Source organism: Panthera uncia (assembly GCF_023721935.1).
Source record: "Panthera uncia isolate 11264 chromosome B3 unlocalized genomic scaffold, Puncia_PCG_1.0 HiC_scaffold_2, whole genome shotgun sequence".
In the NCBI taxonomy this organism is placed as follows: Eukaryota; Metazoa; Chordata; class Mammalia; order Carnivora; family Felidae; genus Panthera; species Panthera uncia.
This window is the reverse complement of record NW_026057583.1, coordinates 2,362,078-2,381,093: the sequence shown is the minus strand read 5'-3', so window position 1 is coordinate 2,381,093 and position 19,016 is coordinate 2,362,078. Positions and strand designations below refer to the sequence as shown.

General features: G+C 51.2%; 1 protein-coding gene across 3 annotated transcripts in view; it reads right to left on the bottom strand.

The window, feature by feature from the left end:
* Positions 1 to 19,016, bottom strand: part of PDE8A (phosphodiesterase 8A) — a 154,357-nt gene that overhangs the window by 19,803 nt on the left and 115,538 nt on the right. For 2 of the 3 annotated variants that reach the window (XM_049614215.1, XM_049614213.1), the window contains exons 12-19: positions 15,565 to 15,642; positions 9,369 to 9,439; positions 8,938 to 9,102; positions 7,345 to 7,393; positions 6,794 to 6,929; positions 5,153 to 5,351; positions 2,370 to 2,587; positions 922 to 1,054 (exon numbers count right to left, since the gene is read on the bottom strand). In XM_049614215.1, the coding sequence (XP_049470172.1) occupies positions 922 to 1,054; positions 2,370 to 2,587; positions 5,153 to 5,351; positions 6,794 to 6,929; positions 7,345 to 7,393; positions 8,938 to 9,102; positions 9,369 to 9,439; positions 15,565 to 15,642 (1,049 nt within the window). The remainder of the gene's footprint in view (positions 1 to 921; positions 1,055 to 2,369; positions 2,588 to 5,152; positions 5,352 to 6,793; positions 6,930 to 7,344; positions 7,394 to 8,937; positions 9,103 to 9,368; positions 9,440 to 15,564; positions 15,643 to 19,016) is intronic. The other variant, XM_049614214.1, reaches the window with a different exon arrangement.

Genomic DNA, 19,016 nt, shown 5'->3' with positions numbered 1-19,016 from the left:
AGCCAAAAGCCACGGTCAGAGGACTTGCAGAGGTGAAGTGGGGTTAGAACTCAAGGAACGGTGATCCTGGCCTCCTGGGACACCATCCTGAGCACGGAGAAGGCTCTCAGGATGGTGACAGGAGCGGGCAAGGAAGGCAGCGGAGGAGTCAGTGAGCCGGTGCCAAGATGTTCAGCGCGTGGAGCAGGTAGAAGGGCCTCGAAGGAAGAGGGTCCGTGAAAGTAGATGCGATAGGTGCTGATCTCAGGCTGAATCTGGTAGAACAGGTCCCAGTAAGCGCCTACCTTGTCCCCTGCCCCTCAGTCCTATGTCTCGAGATTTATTATGCCCATTGTACAGCCCGGGAAGGCGAAGAAGAACTTGGATGGGGACCCAGATCTGTCCGCTTCCGTAGCTGTGGTCCCCTGCCTGGCCAGAGGCTTAGTGTCGTCCTTGCCAGGCAGTTGTTGTGGCAACTCCAGGCCTCAAATCCAGAAATGGGGGGGGGGGGCAACAATAATGTCACCCTTAGGACCAAAATACAGGGTCCTTCTCAGCCTCTACCCTCCTGTGACCGAGACCAACAGAGGAGAGTCGCTGATGTGACAGCATGTGCACAGTGGGGGTGGGGAATGAGACCCGTCAAGGGCTCCAACGGACCCCAGGATGCCCAAGGAGTGGGGAAGGGGATGCGTGTGAGAAAGGGCACAGGAATGGTCCACCCACCTAATGTTAGCTTCAGGGTTTCCGCATCTCTTTTTGGAGGTCTTTTTTCCTGCCAAGTTTTTACATAATTTTCCAACCAATAGATATTAAACCCAGTGAACCTGCTGGGGGAGCCCCTGCACAGCTCCCCGCCTCTTACCCCAGTTCCCCACAGCACAGAGGGGTAAGGGCCCCCGGTCCCCCATCCAGGTTCTCCTTGCAGTCGGTTTCCCTTACCTCGTTTTCTTCTAGTGCCGCCAGGGGCTTGTTGATGCTGTTGACAAATTTGTTGACATGCTCGAAGTGTTTTGTCATTTCCGTGGCCAAGACCATATCGATAATACCCTGGCGCAGCGTCCGATAGTCATTCCTGTTTCAGACAACAAATGAGAGGGCGCTACGCATTACTCATCCGGACCAGACAGGCACTCCTGATATGGCTGTGATCTGGAACCGTGTCCACGGCAGCTAAAATGCTCGTGTCCCCGGAAGTCGCAGGGCACACGTTGAAACGAGATCGTTAGTGAGGGAAAACTGAAGTGAAAATCAAGGAGCTTATGGGCAAGGCCTTACAGGCAAAGCGTTCACCATTCTGTAGTTCCGGGCTCGTAGCTCCGGGAAGAAGAGAACATGGGAGGGGCTTACAAAGGCAGAGATCTGTGGCTACGAAGAACGTACCCCCCCCCCCCCCCCGAGGAACCTTGAGATCCACCAATTTCAGTGCCCAGACACTTAGAGGGAAGATCTGACAGCTGAGCAACTCACTCCAGCCCTGGTTTTTATCTCTGGTTCACCTCTTCCCTCCACTCACCCCATTCCTTTCCCTGGACACAACCCAAGTTATCAGGTCTTGCATATTTTTCCATAGATAGCTGATGTATGTACCAGCAACGATGAATAAAACCTACTGAAATTCTAGAACATGGCGAAAGGGAGTTGTGTAAAATCGGAATCTCCTTTTTAAAAAATCTCCTATAAAACATTCTTTAAAAATCCAAGTTAAAAAGTACAGGTCCCTCCCCTGTACCAGGCCCCACGCTAGGCACCGAGGGTGCAGCGATGGACAAAAGGCACTGGACACCGTGATCTTACGGAGCTTAAGAAGCAAATGAGACATTAGACAAGTAATGAAAAATGATTTGAACACGTGATGAGTGCTGTGAAGGAGCTTCACACTGAGTAATCACACGTGAACTGAGGAGTCACACGTGAACACCGACAAGGGCGAGAGGGTTCTGGGCACAGGAGGGCGGAGTGGAGTGTTTGGAGCAGAGATGGAAGAGGACGGCTTCTCCGAGTCTCGGAGTCTCTAAAAGCTCAAGACGTCAGCACTATCCTTGCCATCTTGAGATGTCAGGACACAAAACTGCTGAGCCTTGAAAGCCTCGTGCTGAGAGAAAGCCACCAGCCACAAAAGACCACGTCCTGGGTGCACTATTTGTTATGAGTTGTGCAGAACTGGAGGCAGAACGTGCATCAGTGGGGTTGCCTGGGGCCGGGGGACTTGAGGGGGGGTGGGAAGTGACTGCCGGTGAGTTTGAGCTTCTTCCTGGGGGGTGATGGCCACGCGACCCTGACTATACAGACCGCTCTTGTACGCTTCAGATGGGTGAAGCCTGTAGTATGTGACGCGCATCTCAAAGTTGCTAGAGGGACCAACACGCTCCCTGACCCGGTGCTCTCACCTCTCCATGTTTTTGAAGATATTGCATTTGTCATCGCGGGTGGTCAGCTGGAAGGCCAGGGCCGCGTGGTGGCTCTCCAGCACGGCAGTGTCGTTGTACAGGATGGCCAGCTCGCTGCCGGCATTGCACAGGAAGGAGTTGGTCCTCCCGGGGTGGTCCACGTCGTGGATGGTGGCTGCAATGAGGGCAGCGACCTCGTCAACTGGATCTAACGTTTGCTGCAAACAAGAGATCTTTTAAAAACGGGGCATGACGCAGAAAGCAGGGAAGCCTTCCGTAGAGTCTTCTTTCCGCCCCACTACTTTCAGGTAAAAAGGTGCCAGATTTCCGAGAAAAGCGTGTTGTTGGGCACATCCTGTTTTCCTAGCCCTACTCAGAAACAGTTTCATGTTCGTACTTGTTCCTTAGGGCACACGATCCGATTCTCGGTCTCGCACAAGCTCAGGACTTACCAAAATACGAGGTGTCCTCGACACAGGAGTCACCTCCTCAGCCAGTCTGTCTCTCGACCCATCACAAAAAATGTCTGAGACACTGACTTGAACCAACAGCAACCAGTATTACTACCTGAGAGAAACAGCTTACGATGTGCGTCACTCACATTAAGGGGCTGGTCTAGCGTGTGCCCCCCCCCCCCCCCCGCTTTTGGTGCGATCTCTGTCGGGCTGATGTCAGGATTTGGTGAGTTTGGTACAATAATCTGGAGGTTTTCCCTCATTTTCAAGTCTCTGAAAAGGTTGACGCAACACAGAAAAAGTCCTCGAAGGGACAAAGACCTCACGTGACCGTCTTGAGTCGGGAGCCCGATTTGGAAGAATTCACTTGGTAAATTCAGTACTTCTTCCGTGGTGCTGACCTCCTGGCTTCCTACTTCTAGGATCTGATTTAAAACCTTTCATCTATAAGGCTTTCAAGTTAGCGTGGAAGTGTCTGGCACTTTCTGCATTTCTCGATTTGTTTGGCTAGAATTTAATTTTCTTGGTTGTTTCAAAAAACCATTTTGGATTGTCATCTGGCCCTTCTCATTCTGTAGGCCTTAACGGATTTAAAGTATTTTCTCATTTGTAGTGGCTGACATTTTTAAATCTAACCTTTAGTTATTGAATTGTTTTGTTTTGCAAAGGTTAGAAAATATATGAAATTCTGACGTTTATTAAGATATCCACTACGTCCTGGTAGCAGCTCATTTTTGGAAATATTCTAGAGACACCTGAAAGGAAGATGCACGTCTAGCCAGTCTTGAAAATTTATTTCAATTGAAATTCAATACTTTTAACTTTAAGTGGGTGAATTATATATGGATTATATCTCAATCAATGCTATTTATAATGAACTGAGCTTTCTAAATATGTATTTGCATGTTATCTATAGAGTAGTTCAGAGGCAGTAAGTCAAAGCAAAAATTAGGCTATCTTTATACACCGAACCACACACAGACACCCCTCTCCACCACCCTGGCCTTTGTTTTCACACTTTTATATAAAACGGTCCTCTCTCTGAACTCTTAACTCTGCCTATAGTCTTGGTCTGATGTCGCTGTCCTCTCTCACACGAGTCCCCTGTCATGGAGAACAACATGGGACCGGCAGGCACCTGCCCTCGCTCTGCCCGCCCGCCTGCCATGCCCTGGTCCCCACGTGGCCATCCCCGGGTACCAGGACACCCGGACAGGAGGCTATACCGTATCACCCCTCAAATAGCCCAATTCTTAGAGCAGAAGGATCAAACCACTGTTTTTTTTTTTTTTTCCTAGGTTCTGCTAAAAGTGAAATAAATGGCAAGGCCACGGGAAGTCCCTGCTATGATGGACACTGAAGGAAAGAACACAAAATGTGATGAATCAGCTCATGTCTAGTTGCTGCTTGGACAGTCTCCCTAATGAAGTGATTTCCAACGTGAAAAGCTTTCTCAGGAAGCTTGGTTTGGGAGTGGCCGGTGAGTCACGTTCCTCGAGTGGAACCTTCCCCCCCTCCCTGCTCTCTGGGCTACAGTCTTCTCGCCCCTCTCCCCCACTGCCTCGAAGCTAGAGCTAAATAAAGCCGCCGGCCAGGGCCCAGGCAGACTGAGCCAGCTGTGACTGGCCACCGGCAGGTGCCAGTGGCCACTGCGGAGACTCAGCTGAGCAGGACGGGCCCTGGGGATACGAAAGGAACTTGCCGGCCACATGGGAGTGGATGGACTGGTAAGATCAGGAATGTGCCCAAGAGGAGCGGGCACATGGAAGAGGGCATCTAAGTCAGTACTGGGGATGGAGAGCGGTCTAGGCAAGACTTCCTGGAGGAACAAAGGCGGGTGTGGATCCCTGAAGGACAGGTGGGGGCCACGCGGGACCAACAAAGGGAACAGCATGTCGAGGGCAGGAGCGTCAGAAAGTACGGTGGTTCAGCGTGTCTCACACGTGGCCCGTGTGTCAGGAAGCTGTGGACACCATACTGTGGAGTTTTACAGTTCAAATCCTGTGGCGGGCGGGAGGCCGCTCCCGGGAACAACACGGTCAGATGTGCTGTCTCGGAAAGCCCGCGCTGGTAGCGGTGCGAGGGGGCCACGGGAGGCAGGGGCTCGGGAGTTCTCACCGGGCACCGCGTAGACAAGAAAGGACGGGCCCTCGCTAGGAGGGCAGCAGGGTATTGTGAGGCGTCCCGAATGAACACATCGAATCCACAGAGCTTCCCGGCCGGGCGGCGTGCAGGCGAGGACCGCTCCAGCGGTCACCCTGCACGGCAACTTGGCCGAGGCGGCGCACCGTCCCGTGGCCCTGCCCGCTGAGCACAAACACAGCTCACCTTTATCCTCTCTTTGCAGAGGAAATAGGCAGTGGCATGAAGCACGTCGGCAGAGTGTGTGGAATTGTGGTAGGGGTTACAAGAATGGTAATTGGCTTCAATAATTTGCAGCCACGATCTCAGCGTCGCCTCAGAGCAGTTCAAGAATTCACAGATTCCAAAGCGCGCAAACATTTTGAGACCGAGATAGATCAAAGGCCTACAGAGAAAAACGTCCACAGCATTAAAACAAAGAAACAGGCAAAGCGTGTGGAGCCCCAAAGAGGCTCAGACCCGACCGGCCGACCCGAGCCCGGCTTCAGCAAGCGTGCGGGGCAGGGAGGCTGCCCGAGCGGCGTCCGTGTCTCCGGGGCCCCGGCGGCTGACACCAACCTTGGCTGGAGCCCTGGGTCAGGGCCCCCCACTGGCTGGGGCCGGCTTTGCCGGCCCTGCCCTTCCGCCTTCAGTGACTCCTACTTGCACCAGTAGATTCCTCAAAATCCACGTGATGCCAGGCTTGAACCCTGTCCTCGCCTTTGGACTTGCTAGACCTGTGTTATTGGCCAGATGTCCTGCCTAGAAGCAAAGAACACTTCTTGAAGGCTGCCTGTGGCCCAGATACTGTCACTTGTCACGTAATGGCCCCAACAATCTGAAGGTGGGTGCCGCAGCAGGAGGCGGTTTCTCCTGAGAAGGTGACCAACTGGCCACCAATTCAGGCCCTTCCTTGAGAAGTTCCCTCAATCCAGCATCTGGCCTTGGGCTTGGAAGGGCAAGAAGTGGCTCTGCTGAGGTGGCATCTGGAGGTGACCACGCTCCCAGGGCTTGAACCGGCCCACCTTGGCCTGATTCGCATGAATGCGGCGTCACTAGCACGTAAGCCAGGTGCTCCAAGATTCGTTTGCTAGAGTATTCTTTCTACGGCCCCTGCCCATGTGGGGTGCAGGGGAAGAGAATGTAGCGGAAGGCTGACTCCTGGTGGGCATGATCGGAGGGGAGAGGCCGTGTGAGGACAGTTCACCCAGACTGGAGGGGACCTGAGGAGTTAGCCATCCCATGGGCCCACAGAATACACGCAGGTCCCTCCGGCCTCACCCCCCCCCAAAGCGCAGCCTTGGCTGGAAATGCAGACGGCCCTTCCCAGGGTGCCCAGTCAGCCACAGTGCTTTAGCCAACCCTGTGCCTCCCTCAAGGGCCGAAACTCAAGGTAAAATCCCAGTGCTGTCCCCACTCTGTGTGAGCGTGCCCAGATCGGGACGACTAGAGTTCGGGGGGTCCCCGTGCCTGACACCAACATGGCGACCACGACGTGGGACAATTCTTGGCGAATGTGTGCTTCTAATTCTTAGTTTTAGGTTCTGAGTGGGGCTCTCGCTGCTCCCTCAACGTACCACCACCTACAGAAGGCACGTCCGTATTTTCCAGGAAAAACCCCTGCCACCCAGAGACGTCACGTCCCTTGTTCAACTTCACATGGGCCACGAGTGGGCGGTCTCTGCGGGAGTTGTGACGAGTCGGCCCTCCCTGACCCCTCTGGGGCCCTGGAGCCCCCCCTCCCTGACCAGGACCTGCCTCTGGCAGATCCCCTGCTGCCTGGAGGGCTTTGTCCGCAGATGCCCTCGGGACCGGGCTGTCTGCCTGCGGGGCTCCCCGTGGACGCACCTTTTATGTGTGGCGGCCTCCAGTTCAAAAATATCAAAGTCCCAGTACTCCTCATTTTCCATGGCCCGAGCTATCCGGGGAGGGACGTCGTGAAGGGAGATGGGGGTGACAACACTGCCGGGCGCCTGCTGCAGGCCTGCAAAGCGATGTGATTTGGGGAACAGGATTAGCAGGCTTTTCCAATGTAACTGCTCCGTAGGGGGGACAGTGCTGCTTCCAGGGACAGCTGCTGTGTGTCGGATGTTTTATGACCGACCACGAAACGTCTTACTGCTGAGAAAGGTCAACGGAGCAGTGCCTGAGGGGCTCAGTCGGTTAAACCTCCGACTCTTGGTTTTGGCTCGGGTCACGATCTCACGGTTTGTGAGATCGAGCCCACATCGGGCTCTGTGCTGACAGCTCGGAGCCTGCTTTGGATTCTCTTTCCCTGCCCCTCCCCCTGCTTGCACGTGCTGTCTCAAAATAAATTAACAAAAAAAAATTTATTTTCATCATTTAAGTGCTACTACAATATTAACAGTGATCCAGAAGATGAAAAAGTTAAAACTTACTTTTTGTTGAAAGAACATATTCATTCCCAGATAGTCTTCGCAAACCATCCTGATAAAAATCAAGGAGACAAGAAAAAATTAAGTCACAACTATTCTTTACTTCTTTTTTTAAAATTTTTAAAAAATAATTTTATTTATTTTTGAGAGAGACTGAGTACGAGCAGGGGAGGGGCAGAGAGAGAGGGAGACACGGAATCTGAAGCAGCCTTCAGGCTCTGAGGGTCAGCACAGAGCCCGACGTGGGGCTCAAACCCACGAACCAGGAGATCATGACCTGAGCCGAAGTCGGACGCTTAACTGACTGAGCCACCCAGGCGCCCCAACTGTTCTTTATTTCTTGAAAACGCTGGGAGGGACAGTCGGTCCCAGAGGACAGCTGAGGGCAGCCTCCCCAGCAATGCACCCAAGGCTCCGGCGCCCCTGGGGTCAACCACTGAACACGGTCACCTAACACAGAGCAGGAGGCCTGATGCTGGGAAAACTGGCTGAACTCAGGGGCAGCAGGGAGGTGATCTTGCACCAGGCCCCAGAGCCCAGCATTCCCATGGGCCCTCAGCACTGGTTCGGTTTCTCAGGGACAGCTGGCCTCTGCCCTCAAGCCTTCCCCACCATTTTCTTGCCACCCTCCTCACTGCCAATGGACACCAGGATTCCTTCAGAACACTGGATTGTTCCGGGCCCTCTACGCACCCTCACTCCACCCGGCTGCCTCTTGGGCTGAGAGCCCTCCCACCTTCCCTCGCTTCCCCCCTCACCCTGGGACACTATCCCACCCCCGTGGTTTCCACCTCCCGCCTACGGGTGCTAGAGCCTGTGCCTCAGACAGGCAAGGCCAGGGTTAGACACTACTGTCACTGGGAACCACTCTCGATTACTGCCTTCACATTACTGCCTAAAACCTTGTTTTTAAGAAATCCAGAGAACTTCAGAAAGCAGGCGTTGGCAGGGGAATTGCTGTTGTTTTTATGTTTGGTGGCGGTGAGGTGGTGAATTTTACTTCTGACCGAGACAAAAGGTGACAGACAGAGATGGAATGATGTTTTCCAGAGAGCTTTTCTTCCCTTGCGAGACCTCTCTGCTAGAGGGGCTAGAGAAGGCATCCAGGGCCGCCGGGGCCCACGGTGCAAAGCCGTCACATCTGCGTAGGATGGTTGGGAAGGAAACCGAGCCCCGTGCCCCGGTGCCTCTTTGAACATATGTAGTCTTTCTGTTTTGTAATTGGTATGAAACACTTTATATGTGTATTTTTTCCTGCCCCAGTTTTCCAAATATGTGAAACAATTAATTTTTATGTTTTATTTCCTATTTTCCTCATAGAACTCCTAAGCAAAATTGGAGAACCCAGCCCAGCAGACTCTCTAGAATATGCTCCTGCCTCCTCTGCTTCAAGCTGTGGTCTCCCTTGGTGGCAGGCAGTAGGTGGGGGACGGCTCTGGCCAGAGTGCCGTCGAGCCCGGGTGATGGCGGGGCTCAGGCCACGACTGCCCCCTACACGCGCTGAGCTCCACGTGGCCTGGCCCATAAACACGTCATCTCTGGGAAGACAGACAAAAACAGCAGGCTCGAGCCAGCAGCCGGGGCAAATACACTCACAGACATTAAGCCTCCAACAAGGTCATTGGCATGAGGATCATCGTCCTTAGCACCGAACTGCGGCGAATACAATTCAGTGGTTCTCAGAATCTCCAGCACACGGTCTAAGGCTTCTGTCACAGGCATGGGGCTGCTTTCCTGGGCGGCGTTGATAATGTTGATTACCTACAGCATGGAAAGAAGACGTGAGTTTCGTAACCTCACGGACGGTGGGAGAGCAATGCGGAGAGGCAGGCTGGCGTGGCGCTCGGCGCTAACTCAAGGCCAACTACAACGTTCACGTCGCACGTCCTCTCTTTAGAGGAGGCAGCTCCACGCGACCACCGGAGCATTATTATCGGTGCGGGTCGCTTTCCTCTCTCTAGAAACAGTCAACCTGGAGAACCAGGACTCCTGTGCATGCCGCGTGGAGACAGCGCACGCTGCTTCACCTTGGTGATGGGCGCCTCGATCGTCATGGAATGTATCCGGGCCATGGAGGAGTGCCGTCTCTGGCTGCTGACTGTGGAGAGACCACGAGATGCAGAGCTCAGGGGATGTACAGCCCCAGGTACCTGCTGACAAGCCCCGGGCTCTGTGCTCTTCCTCGCTCCCCACCCCCCAAGTCCCCATGTGCTCAGCTGCGGGACGAAGCGATCGGATGAGAACTATGTGGTCACCTGGCTTCCACCCAGTCCCGATGAGCCTGGGGTTCTTCCAGAACCAGCTCTGCTCCCTTCAGTCCTAGGCACTAGGATGCACGTGCCCCCCCCCCCCCACCCCTGAACTTCTGATGTCACAGGCTGGAGGAAAAACAGAGGAAACAATCTAGCAAGTCAAGGCCAAACAGCCTCTTTTGTGTTTATAACAATCAAGCTTTTAATATTCAGCTTGCCACGATCCAGGAGCAAAAATGTTCTGGAAGACAATGCCACACAGGCTCTTTGTTTCATATATGGCAGGAGCGATTAATACAATTCACCATTAATCGAAATACATGAATTTTTGGTTAAATTTCTCAAGGCACATTTTGGCATTTTCCACTGTGATGCTTAGTCTAGACCAACTAGGTTACATACCGTAAATGAGGCAGCAACTCTCAGGTTCTGTCTGAAGTTTGTGGATTTTTTGTTTCTACTGTCAAGATATGGTTCCTTTGGGGTAAAGGGAAGGCTGGGCAGTGTACAGACAGGAAAAAAATGGACACACAGAGTGCTGTGTGTCTCCCTTGAAAGCCCCACTGTCAGGCCAAATGCTGTTTACCAAAGACCTTCAGGGACGACAGACTGTTCCAAAGCGTGATAGGTGAGCCTCGTTTTACCAAACTGAGGTCTAAGGAGAAACACTGCCAGATGAACCAACTCAGGGGCTCTTAAATGCTTTAAATTTGGGGGACCCACAACACTCCTTAAATCCAATGTTGGTGACCAGCATATGGTTGCCAGCTTTCCATTCTACCCAATAAGGTCATTAAACCAAAAATAATAACCACTATTTTATCACTACATCATAAAAGGACCTGTTCTCATTTAAAAATGTAATGAAAGGGGGGGCGCCTGGGTGGCTCTGTCAGTTACGCATCCGACTTTAGCTCAGGTCATGATCTTGTGGTTTACAGATTCAAGCCCCACATCAGGCTCTGTGCTGACAGCTCAGAGCCTGCTTCAGATTCTTTGTCTCCCTCTCTCTCTGCTCACGCTCTGTCTCTTGCTCTCAAAAACAAACATAAAAAAAAAAATGTAACAAAAGGGACATCTGCTTATAAAAATGAAAAAAAAAATAGCACAATGATGGCACAAAAACAGACACATAGACCAATGGAATAGAGACCCCAGAATTGGACCCACAAAAGTATGGCCAACTAATCTTTGACAAAGCAGGAAAGAATACCCAATGGAAAAAAGATAGTCTCTTTAACAAATGGTGCTGGGAGAACTGGACAGAACATGCAGAAGAATGAAACTAGACCACTTTCTTACACCATTCACAAAAATACACTCAAAATGGATAAAGGATCTGAATATGAGACAGGAAACCATCAAAACCCTAGAGGAGAAAGCAGGAAAAAACCTCTCTGACCTCAGCCGCAGCAATTTCTTACTTGACACATCCCCAAAGGCAAGGGAATTAAAAGCAAAAATGAACTATTGGGACCTCCTGAAGATAAAAAGCTTCTGCACTGCCAAGGAAACAATCAACAAAACTAAAAGGCAACCGAGGCAATGGGAAAAGATATTTGTAAATGACATATCGGACAAAGGACTAGTATCCAAAATCTATAAAGAACTCACCAAACTCCACACCCGAAAAACAAATAATCCAGTGAAGAAATGGGCAGAACACATGAATAGACACTTCTCTAAAGAAGACATCCAGATGGCCAACAGGCACATGAAAAGGAGAAGCTCAATGTTGCTCCTCGTAAGGGAAATACAAATCAAAACCTCACTGAGATACCACCTCACGCCAGTCAGAGTGGCTAAAATGAACAAATCAGGAGACTATAGAGGCTGGAGAGGATGTGGAGAAACGGGAACCCTCTCGCACTTTTGGTGGGAATGCAAACTGGTGCAGCCACTCTGGAAAACAGTGTGGAGGTTCCTCAAAAAATTAAAAATAGATCTACCCTATGACCCAGCAATAGCACTGCTAGGAATTTACCCAAGGGATACGGGAGTACTGATGCATAGGGGCACTTGTACCCCAATGTTTCTAGCAGCACTCTCAACAATAGCCAAATTATGGAAAGAGCCTAAATGTCCATCAACTGATGAATGGATAAAGAAATTGTGGTTTATATACACAATGGAGTACTACGTGGCAATGAGAAAGAATGAAATATGGCCCTTTGTAGCAACATGGATGGAACTGGAGAGTGTTATGCTAAGTGAAATAAGTCAGAGAAGGAAAGATACCGTATGTTTTCACTCTTATGTGGATCCTGAGAAACTTAACAGAAGACCATGGGGGAGGGGAAGGGAAAAAAAAAAAGTTAGAGCAGGAGGGAGCCAAAGCATAAGAGAGTCTTAAAAACTGAGAACAATCTGAGGGTTGATGGAGGGTGGGAGGGAGGGGAGGGTGGGTGATGGGTATTGAGGAGGGCACCTGTTGGGATGAGCACTAGGTGTTGTATGGAAACCAATTTGACAATAAATTTCATATTAAAAAAATTGCACAATGGAAAAAGGCAAGAAGAAGAAATAAAGGTCACAAAGACTGTTCTGTGTGTGCTCAAACCCAAAGGAATCTACAAACAGTACTCTTAGAGCCAATGAATAAGTTTATCAAGGTTACTGGGTACAAGGTCAGCACACAAAAGTCAATTTTATTTCTAGAAACCAGCAACAGACAATTAGAAATTGAAATAAACATCATTAGGAAAGCATCAAAAAACACCAATATTTAGGAATATACGTAAGGAAAGATGTGTAGGATTTATACACTGAAAACGCAGAACTGAGAGGAAGTAAAAACAACCTAGAGACACAGAGCATATCGTACCACTGAGCTTTCCCTTTTCCCTGAATTGATCTGTAGATTCAAGACATTCTTAGACAAGACCCCAGGAGGCTGTGTGTGTGTAAAATAACAAGCTGATTCTAAATCTTATACGGAAATGCAAAGGACTTGGAACAGCCAAGACGACCTTGAAGAGGAACAACTTGAAACTAACTACCAGATATCAAGAACTGTAGAGGCTGTAGCAATCGATGGTGGTGTTGGTGCAAGAACAGACTAAGAGAACAGTGAAACAGAAGAGTCCAGAAAATGACTGTATACTTATAGTCCCCTAATTGACAATAATAGCACTGCTACAAAGATTTTTTTTTTTTTTTTCCTCTCAATATGGTGATGGGCCAACTGGGTTTCCATGTAGGGAGAAAATTCATCCTTGAGCCCTACCTTCACCAGTTAGGCCAATTTGAAATGGATCACAGACCTAAGGTGCAAGATAAAACAAGAAAACTTCTACGAGAGAACGTAAGAGAATATCTTCATAACCTTGGGATAGGGAAAGATTTCCTGAACAGGACACAAAAAAGCACCAGCGATGATAGAAAACACTGATAGAATGAGCTTTATTAAAACTAAGAACTTCTGTTCATTAAAGACCATTAAGAGAGTGAAAAGGCAAACCACAGACTAAAAAAATGTATTTGTGATGCCCATATCCAAAAGAGGACCCATATCTAAAATATATAAAGAATTCCAGGGTGGCTGGGGGGCTGTCAGTCAAGCGTTCAACTCTTTTTTTTTTTTTTTTTTTTTAATGTCTATTTTTGAGAGTGAGAGAGAGGGATGAGCGGGAGAGAGAAGCCATGCAGGCTTCACATCATCAGCTCAGAGCCTGACATGACCCTCGATCGCACGAGCCATGAGATCATGACCTGAGCCAAAACCAAGGGTCGGATGCTTAACTGACTAAGCCATCCAGGGGGGGCCCAAGCATCCAACTCTTGATTTTGGCACAGGTCACGATCTCACGGTTGTGAGATCAAGTCCCGTGTTGGGCTCCATGCTGAGTGTGGGGCTGGCTTGGGATTCTGTCTCTCCCTCTCTCTGCCCCTTCCCTGCTCTCACTCTTTCTCAAATAAGTAAACATTAAAAAATAAAATATATAAAGAATTCCTATAAGCCAACAAGAGAAACTCAATTATAAAAATTGGCAAAATATCTGAACAGCATTCACAAAAGAGGATTTCCAAATGGTTAGTAAGCGTATGAAGGGGGTACTCAACCTCATTAGTCGTCAGGAAAATTAAAATTAAAACCGTACCCACCAGAATTGCTGAAATTGAAAATGCTGAGCTAACCACTTCTGGAAGGCTGCAGAGCAACCAGAACACCCACACCTCAGCGAAAGGGGGTGACCTGATACAACTCACACCAGAGAGACCTCTGCAGCTGCCCAAAGGCCCAGCAATTCCACTTCTAGGCAGGACAGGAACACGTGCCCACCCCCAGAAAGACTTGTGTAAAAACATTCACGCAGCCGTCCTATTATTTTAAGTAGGCTCCATGCCCAGCACAGAGCCCAACGCATGGCTCAATTCGGGGCTCGAACTCACAACCCTGAGATCAAGAGCCGGACGCTTAACCGACTGAGCCACCCAGGCGCCCCTGCAGCCTTATTCTTAACAGCCCCGAAGTGGAAAGATGAACACAGATGCCTCTGAATAAAAGAACGGATAAGGGTGGCACGTCCCTGCGACAGAGGACTGCCGAGCAATAAAGACAACAAAGAACGGACTCGCCTAGCAACATGGAAGGATCTCAAAAACCTAAAATAAGTGATAGAAGCCAGACTCAAGCAGCACGTGCTGTACGATCTCTGTGAAGCACAAGAGGCCAACTTAATTTACGGTCCCAGAATCAGTGGCGGCCTCTGTGCCGTAAAAGGTGTGTGTGCGCGCATTTTCTGTATCTGCTTTGGGGGGGCAGTTGCACGAGTGTTGAACGGCTGAAACTCACGGAACTGAACATTCAACATCTGAATTCCACTGTATGTATATTATAACTAAGTTAAAAAAGAGTGGCGATTAAAAACCAGAAACGTTACAAGAAAAATGTTTAACTCTTAAAAATAGAGGGGGACCGAGTCAGCCTAAGGACAGACAGAAGCAAGAGGGGAGGAGCGGAGACTGCTGTGGGGGTGGGGGGGAAGGGGGGGACTTTGCCCCTGCCCGCTCTGCCCGAGGACTTAGGAGGACCACGGGGCTGCTCGAGTGGAGGCCGCAGCGAAGACGGTGGTGGCAGCTCCCGCCGCCCCTGCAGGGCACCACGCACCCTCACCCCTCACACAACCCTCTGGGGACAGCACACCTGCCCCCCAGGTCACGGTGAGGAAACGGAGGCACGCGGGTCTACCCACAAGGTTGTGCGGACAGTACATGAAGCTGGGACCGGAATCAAGGTGATTCTGAGGCCAAAGCCCGTTTCTCGCCCGTGTTGCAGGGCGGGGCCTGCGCAGTCTTTCCAGTGCGGGACATATTTGTCTTTTCGGAGCCTCGCAGCCAACCTGAGGACCCTCGATCTCTTGTCTAATCTGAGTTGCTATTGCCCTGGAAAGCTGTGGCTTTTTATCTAGTGACGATCGACTCCACACGCTTCCCTTTTCATCTCTGGGTCCAGGAAAGTACCCAGCCAGCAGTAACATGTGCCTCCACACTGTATTAACCATTTTCATTACATTTTAAAAACGACTAAATCATTCGGGCCACATAGCTATGTAATCTTAAAAAATTATATTCCAATTAAAACGTACTATTTGCTTAATAAGGGTCTTTTGCATCCCCAAATGCAGCTCACCTCTCCACCAAAGGGAAGTTTCCATGGCAACCCACGACGGACTATGTTAAGAATTTCTAGATGCATTGTGCACCACCCATACAGTAACGGAGATCAACAGACATCTTCCGCTGTTCACAGTTTAGAAAATCAACGATAGAATACATAGTAAAATGTATCCACGAAAAGGCTGAGAACGGAGCCCACCGGCAGGAGTCGGGGGAGGGGACACGGACTCGGGCTGTAGAGCGTCCCTTCCCCTGTCCCGCACTGCAGGTGGACAGGGACCCGGAGAGGAGACTGGGGACCGAGTGTCAGGAGTTCACCTGCTCTGCCCCTTCCCCTCGTCTTTGCACCTACCTTCACTTGCTCGAGAGGCAACAGCTCTGACATCGAGCGAGCTTTTCCTTCTGTCTTTGTGTTTGCCTGACTGATTATCTGTGGAAACAATTAAACTATAAATCACCTCTTCAAAGGGATTTTGACAACAGATTAGGAAAGTTACCAATTTAAAAATTTTCAACAACAAAATGTGGGAATTAGAACACCATTTAAGAAGCCCCCCACATCAACAGAATGCCCAGAGATGAAGGCTTTGACCAATGAGGTTTTAAGGGGGGGGGGGGGGTGACTTCCTCAAAATGTCCCATCTGGTTATAGTCATAAGCAACTGCCCTATAGCTTCCAGATTATGTAGTTACAGAGTCCTGGGACATGAAGCCAAAACTAGAAGAAATGAACCCAGGAAAAGTCTTCCTATCATACTGCTGCATATATAATTGAGTAAAACGGTAAAAAAAAATTTTGATTCCTGCCCATCCTTGCCTCAAAAGGAATTTTTTTTTTTTTTTTTTTAAACAATACACGCTCTAAAATGTCCCAGGAAAGAATGTACCTCTCTTCAAGGGTAGCACAGGGAGCGCTGATGGGTTTGGGGTCTATTTCAGGTGACAGTTTATCGATCTCCCCGACCCCACGGCTCTTCCGGGCTGTCTCTGCCTCCTCTCTCCCTCGACCTCCCATGCCAATCAATGACAAGGCACAGGTGACCTTCCTTCCTGTCCCCTCCTCTGTGCAGGTGCTACACGTGGTGCTGAGCCTCTGTGACCTGTCCCCATTTCACAGACGAGGAAACCGGCAGCCGCCCTGCTGTGAGGGAACATGGAGCCGGCGCTCGGGCCCCCCGACCTGCACGCCGCGCCTTCTCTGCCTTCGCTTGGCCCCCTCACCTGGAGTCCTGCTCAGCCACAGGATCTGCGTGCAGGCCCCAGGCACCCCTCCCCACCATCAGGAAGTCCCTTCACTTGTTCTTTGCTTCGTTCTCTTCCACGCGGGCACCGGCAGCAAACTTGTCAAGTCACGGATGACCTCCTCGTTTCTACATCTGAAGGACACGGTTCAATTCCTACCTGGCTCGACTGCGGTCCCAGACACAGCTAACCACTCTTTCTGGAAACTCACACTTTGCACACGTTCACCTTCTCCTGGTTCTCCTTCTGTCTCCTACTCTTCCTTCCCAATCTCCCTCTTCCTCGGCCCCCCTCGTCATGGCTCCCTCTTCCTCGATCCCAAGGTTGTCCTTAGCCCTGCTCATCTTCTCAGACAACACGTCTCCTCGGGAGATCTCATTTCTTCGTACAGCGGAAACGAACTCCTGTGCTGCTGCCCTATCCCAGGCCTCTCCTGAGAGCCAGACTTCCATCTCAGCTGGCCACTGGCCACCTCTAGCTGGACACCCTTCAGGAACTTCCAGTCAACTCATGGTCTCCCGCATATCCACTGAAGTTTGAAACAAGTCCTACGTGACTTCTCTGTACCTCTCCCTCAACTGGTCAGCTAAATCTACAGATTTTACCTCCTAAATACCTCTTCAATCTACCCCTGCTCTGTCCCTGTCCTAGCTAGACACGTGCCATCCTCCTCTGGATTATGACAGAATGACAGCCTCCCACACTGGTCCCACAGTCCCCAATCTTATCCCCAACCTTGTCCCCTTCATCCCATTCTCCGTAGGCAGCCAGGCGATCCTCCTAAAACAGATCGCTCTCCCAATTACGACAATTCAATGGTTCATCACTATTTTTAGGACACGGTTTAAACTCCCTCGTGTGGCACCCAGAGTCTAGGATAGCTGGATCTCCTCTTTCCAGCCACGACCACCTATTTGTGACGTGCTAGTTCACCTCACACCCTTCTACGCCTTGGCACGGACTGCTCACCTCCACTTGGGAACCTGCCCCTCCCATGCTGCCTTCTTCGCCTGGTTAACTCTCGATACTCTCTGAACACGCGGTTCAGGTACCATAACCTCGGTGAATGTTCTTCTAATGCCTCCTCGCACCCCCAACATCGCCCGTAACCACCTACTTTACCGTCCACCTTCCTCACCGGCTCTGGAGGACACGAGCGCAGGAGTAGCCTTCCTGTCTTTTTCTTGGGGGACCAGCACTGCCCAGCCATTAACAGACCCTCAACAGACACCTGCAAATCCCTGAGCGTGGGTGAAAGGATCGCCTCACACGACGCTCTGCTTCCACGGCTCCCTTGCTTGAAACCCTGCAGCGCCACGGGGAGAAAGTAACTGGCTGGCAGCCAAGGACAGGCCGCTTGCCAGTCTGCCTCTCGCCTCACCCGCCGTGACCACACGCGGCTGTCAGCACGCCTGCCCCTCCCGCTTCCCACACGACACTGTACCCTCTCTGGATGCTCACTCCCTCAAGTCGGATCGCCCTCCCCCCGCCCCCCGCCCGCCACACACAGACCCGGTATGACGGCTGTGAACTTACAAGGTCACTCCCGCATTCTCCTCCCCTGGAGCCACTCAACAGACACTCTCTGGGCGCCTCCCATGTACTGGGCCCTACGCCAGGCATTAGGGATATGAAGACGGATAAGGCAGGTCTCCTCCGGGAGACGGGCGGACAGCAGATGAGTTAAGTTCAGCAGATGCAGCCAAGAAGAGGAGGGGACCATCTCCAGGGGGAGGAAGCCGCTTGCCTACAGACCAGAGTGTAGCTGTCCGGAAGCAAAATGCAGCGCGTGTAACCAAGGACTGGGTCGGGGCAAAAGCGGAAGGAGAAGCGCAGGCTTCCGTCTGTACTGAACGTTTTAAAGTCGCTTTATCGCCGTGGAAATACTGGATCTTCCTGGTTCCCATTCGAGACCCATCTCCAACAGCCTGCCCCTGCTGGGATGCCGCTCCCGCCGGTCGGCTCTCAGAAGCGGACTCGGGGATTGTCGGAGGGTGAATGCGGGGTTCACATCTCAGGCAGCCCGCAAGCCCTAAGGAGCACGAGCCAGGCCTCCACCACAAACCGGAGAGCTCCGAAGCACCCGGCCTGGTAACGGACAGCAGGCTGCACAGGCCTCGGCCGCCCGGGGCTCGGATCCCGCACCACCTGTGACTTCCGCTCTGTGCTCTCGGTGTCCTGTTCCTTAAAGTGTGATCCTCCCACACAGCCCCATAGTTTTAGGAGAGAAAAACGAGCAGCACTTCCTTGCCTTGCTGGGTAAATCCAGGGAACCCCAGAGAAGCAGTGAGAGTGGGAACCGTTCGGCACCTACAGATGCGCCTCCACTGCCACATTAATGCTGGGCTGTCAGCATGAGCTCCATTAAAACATTTTTTTTTAGGGGCGCCTGGGTGGCGCAGTCGGTTAAGCCTCCGACTTCAGCCGGGTCACGATCTCGCGGTCCGTGAGTTCGAGCCCCGCGTCGGGCTCTGGGCCGATGGCTCGGAGCCTGGAGCCTGCTTCCGATTCTGTGTCTCCCTCTCTCTCTGCCCCTCCCCCGTTCATGCTCTGTCTCTCTCT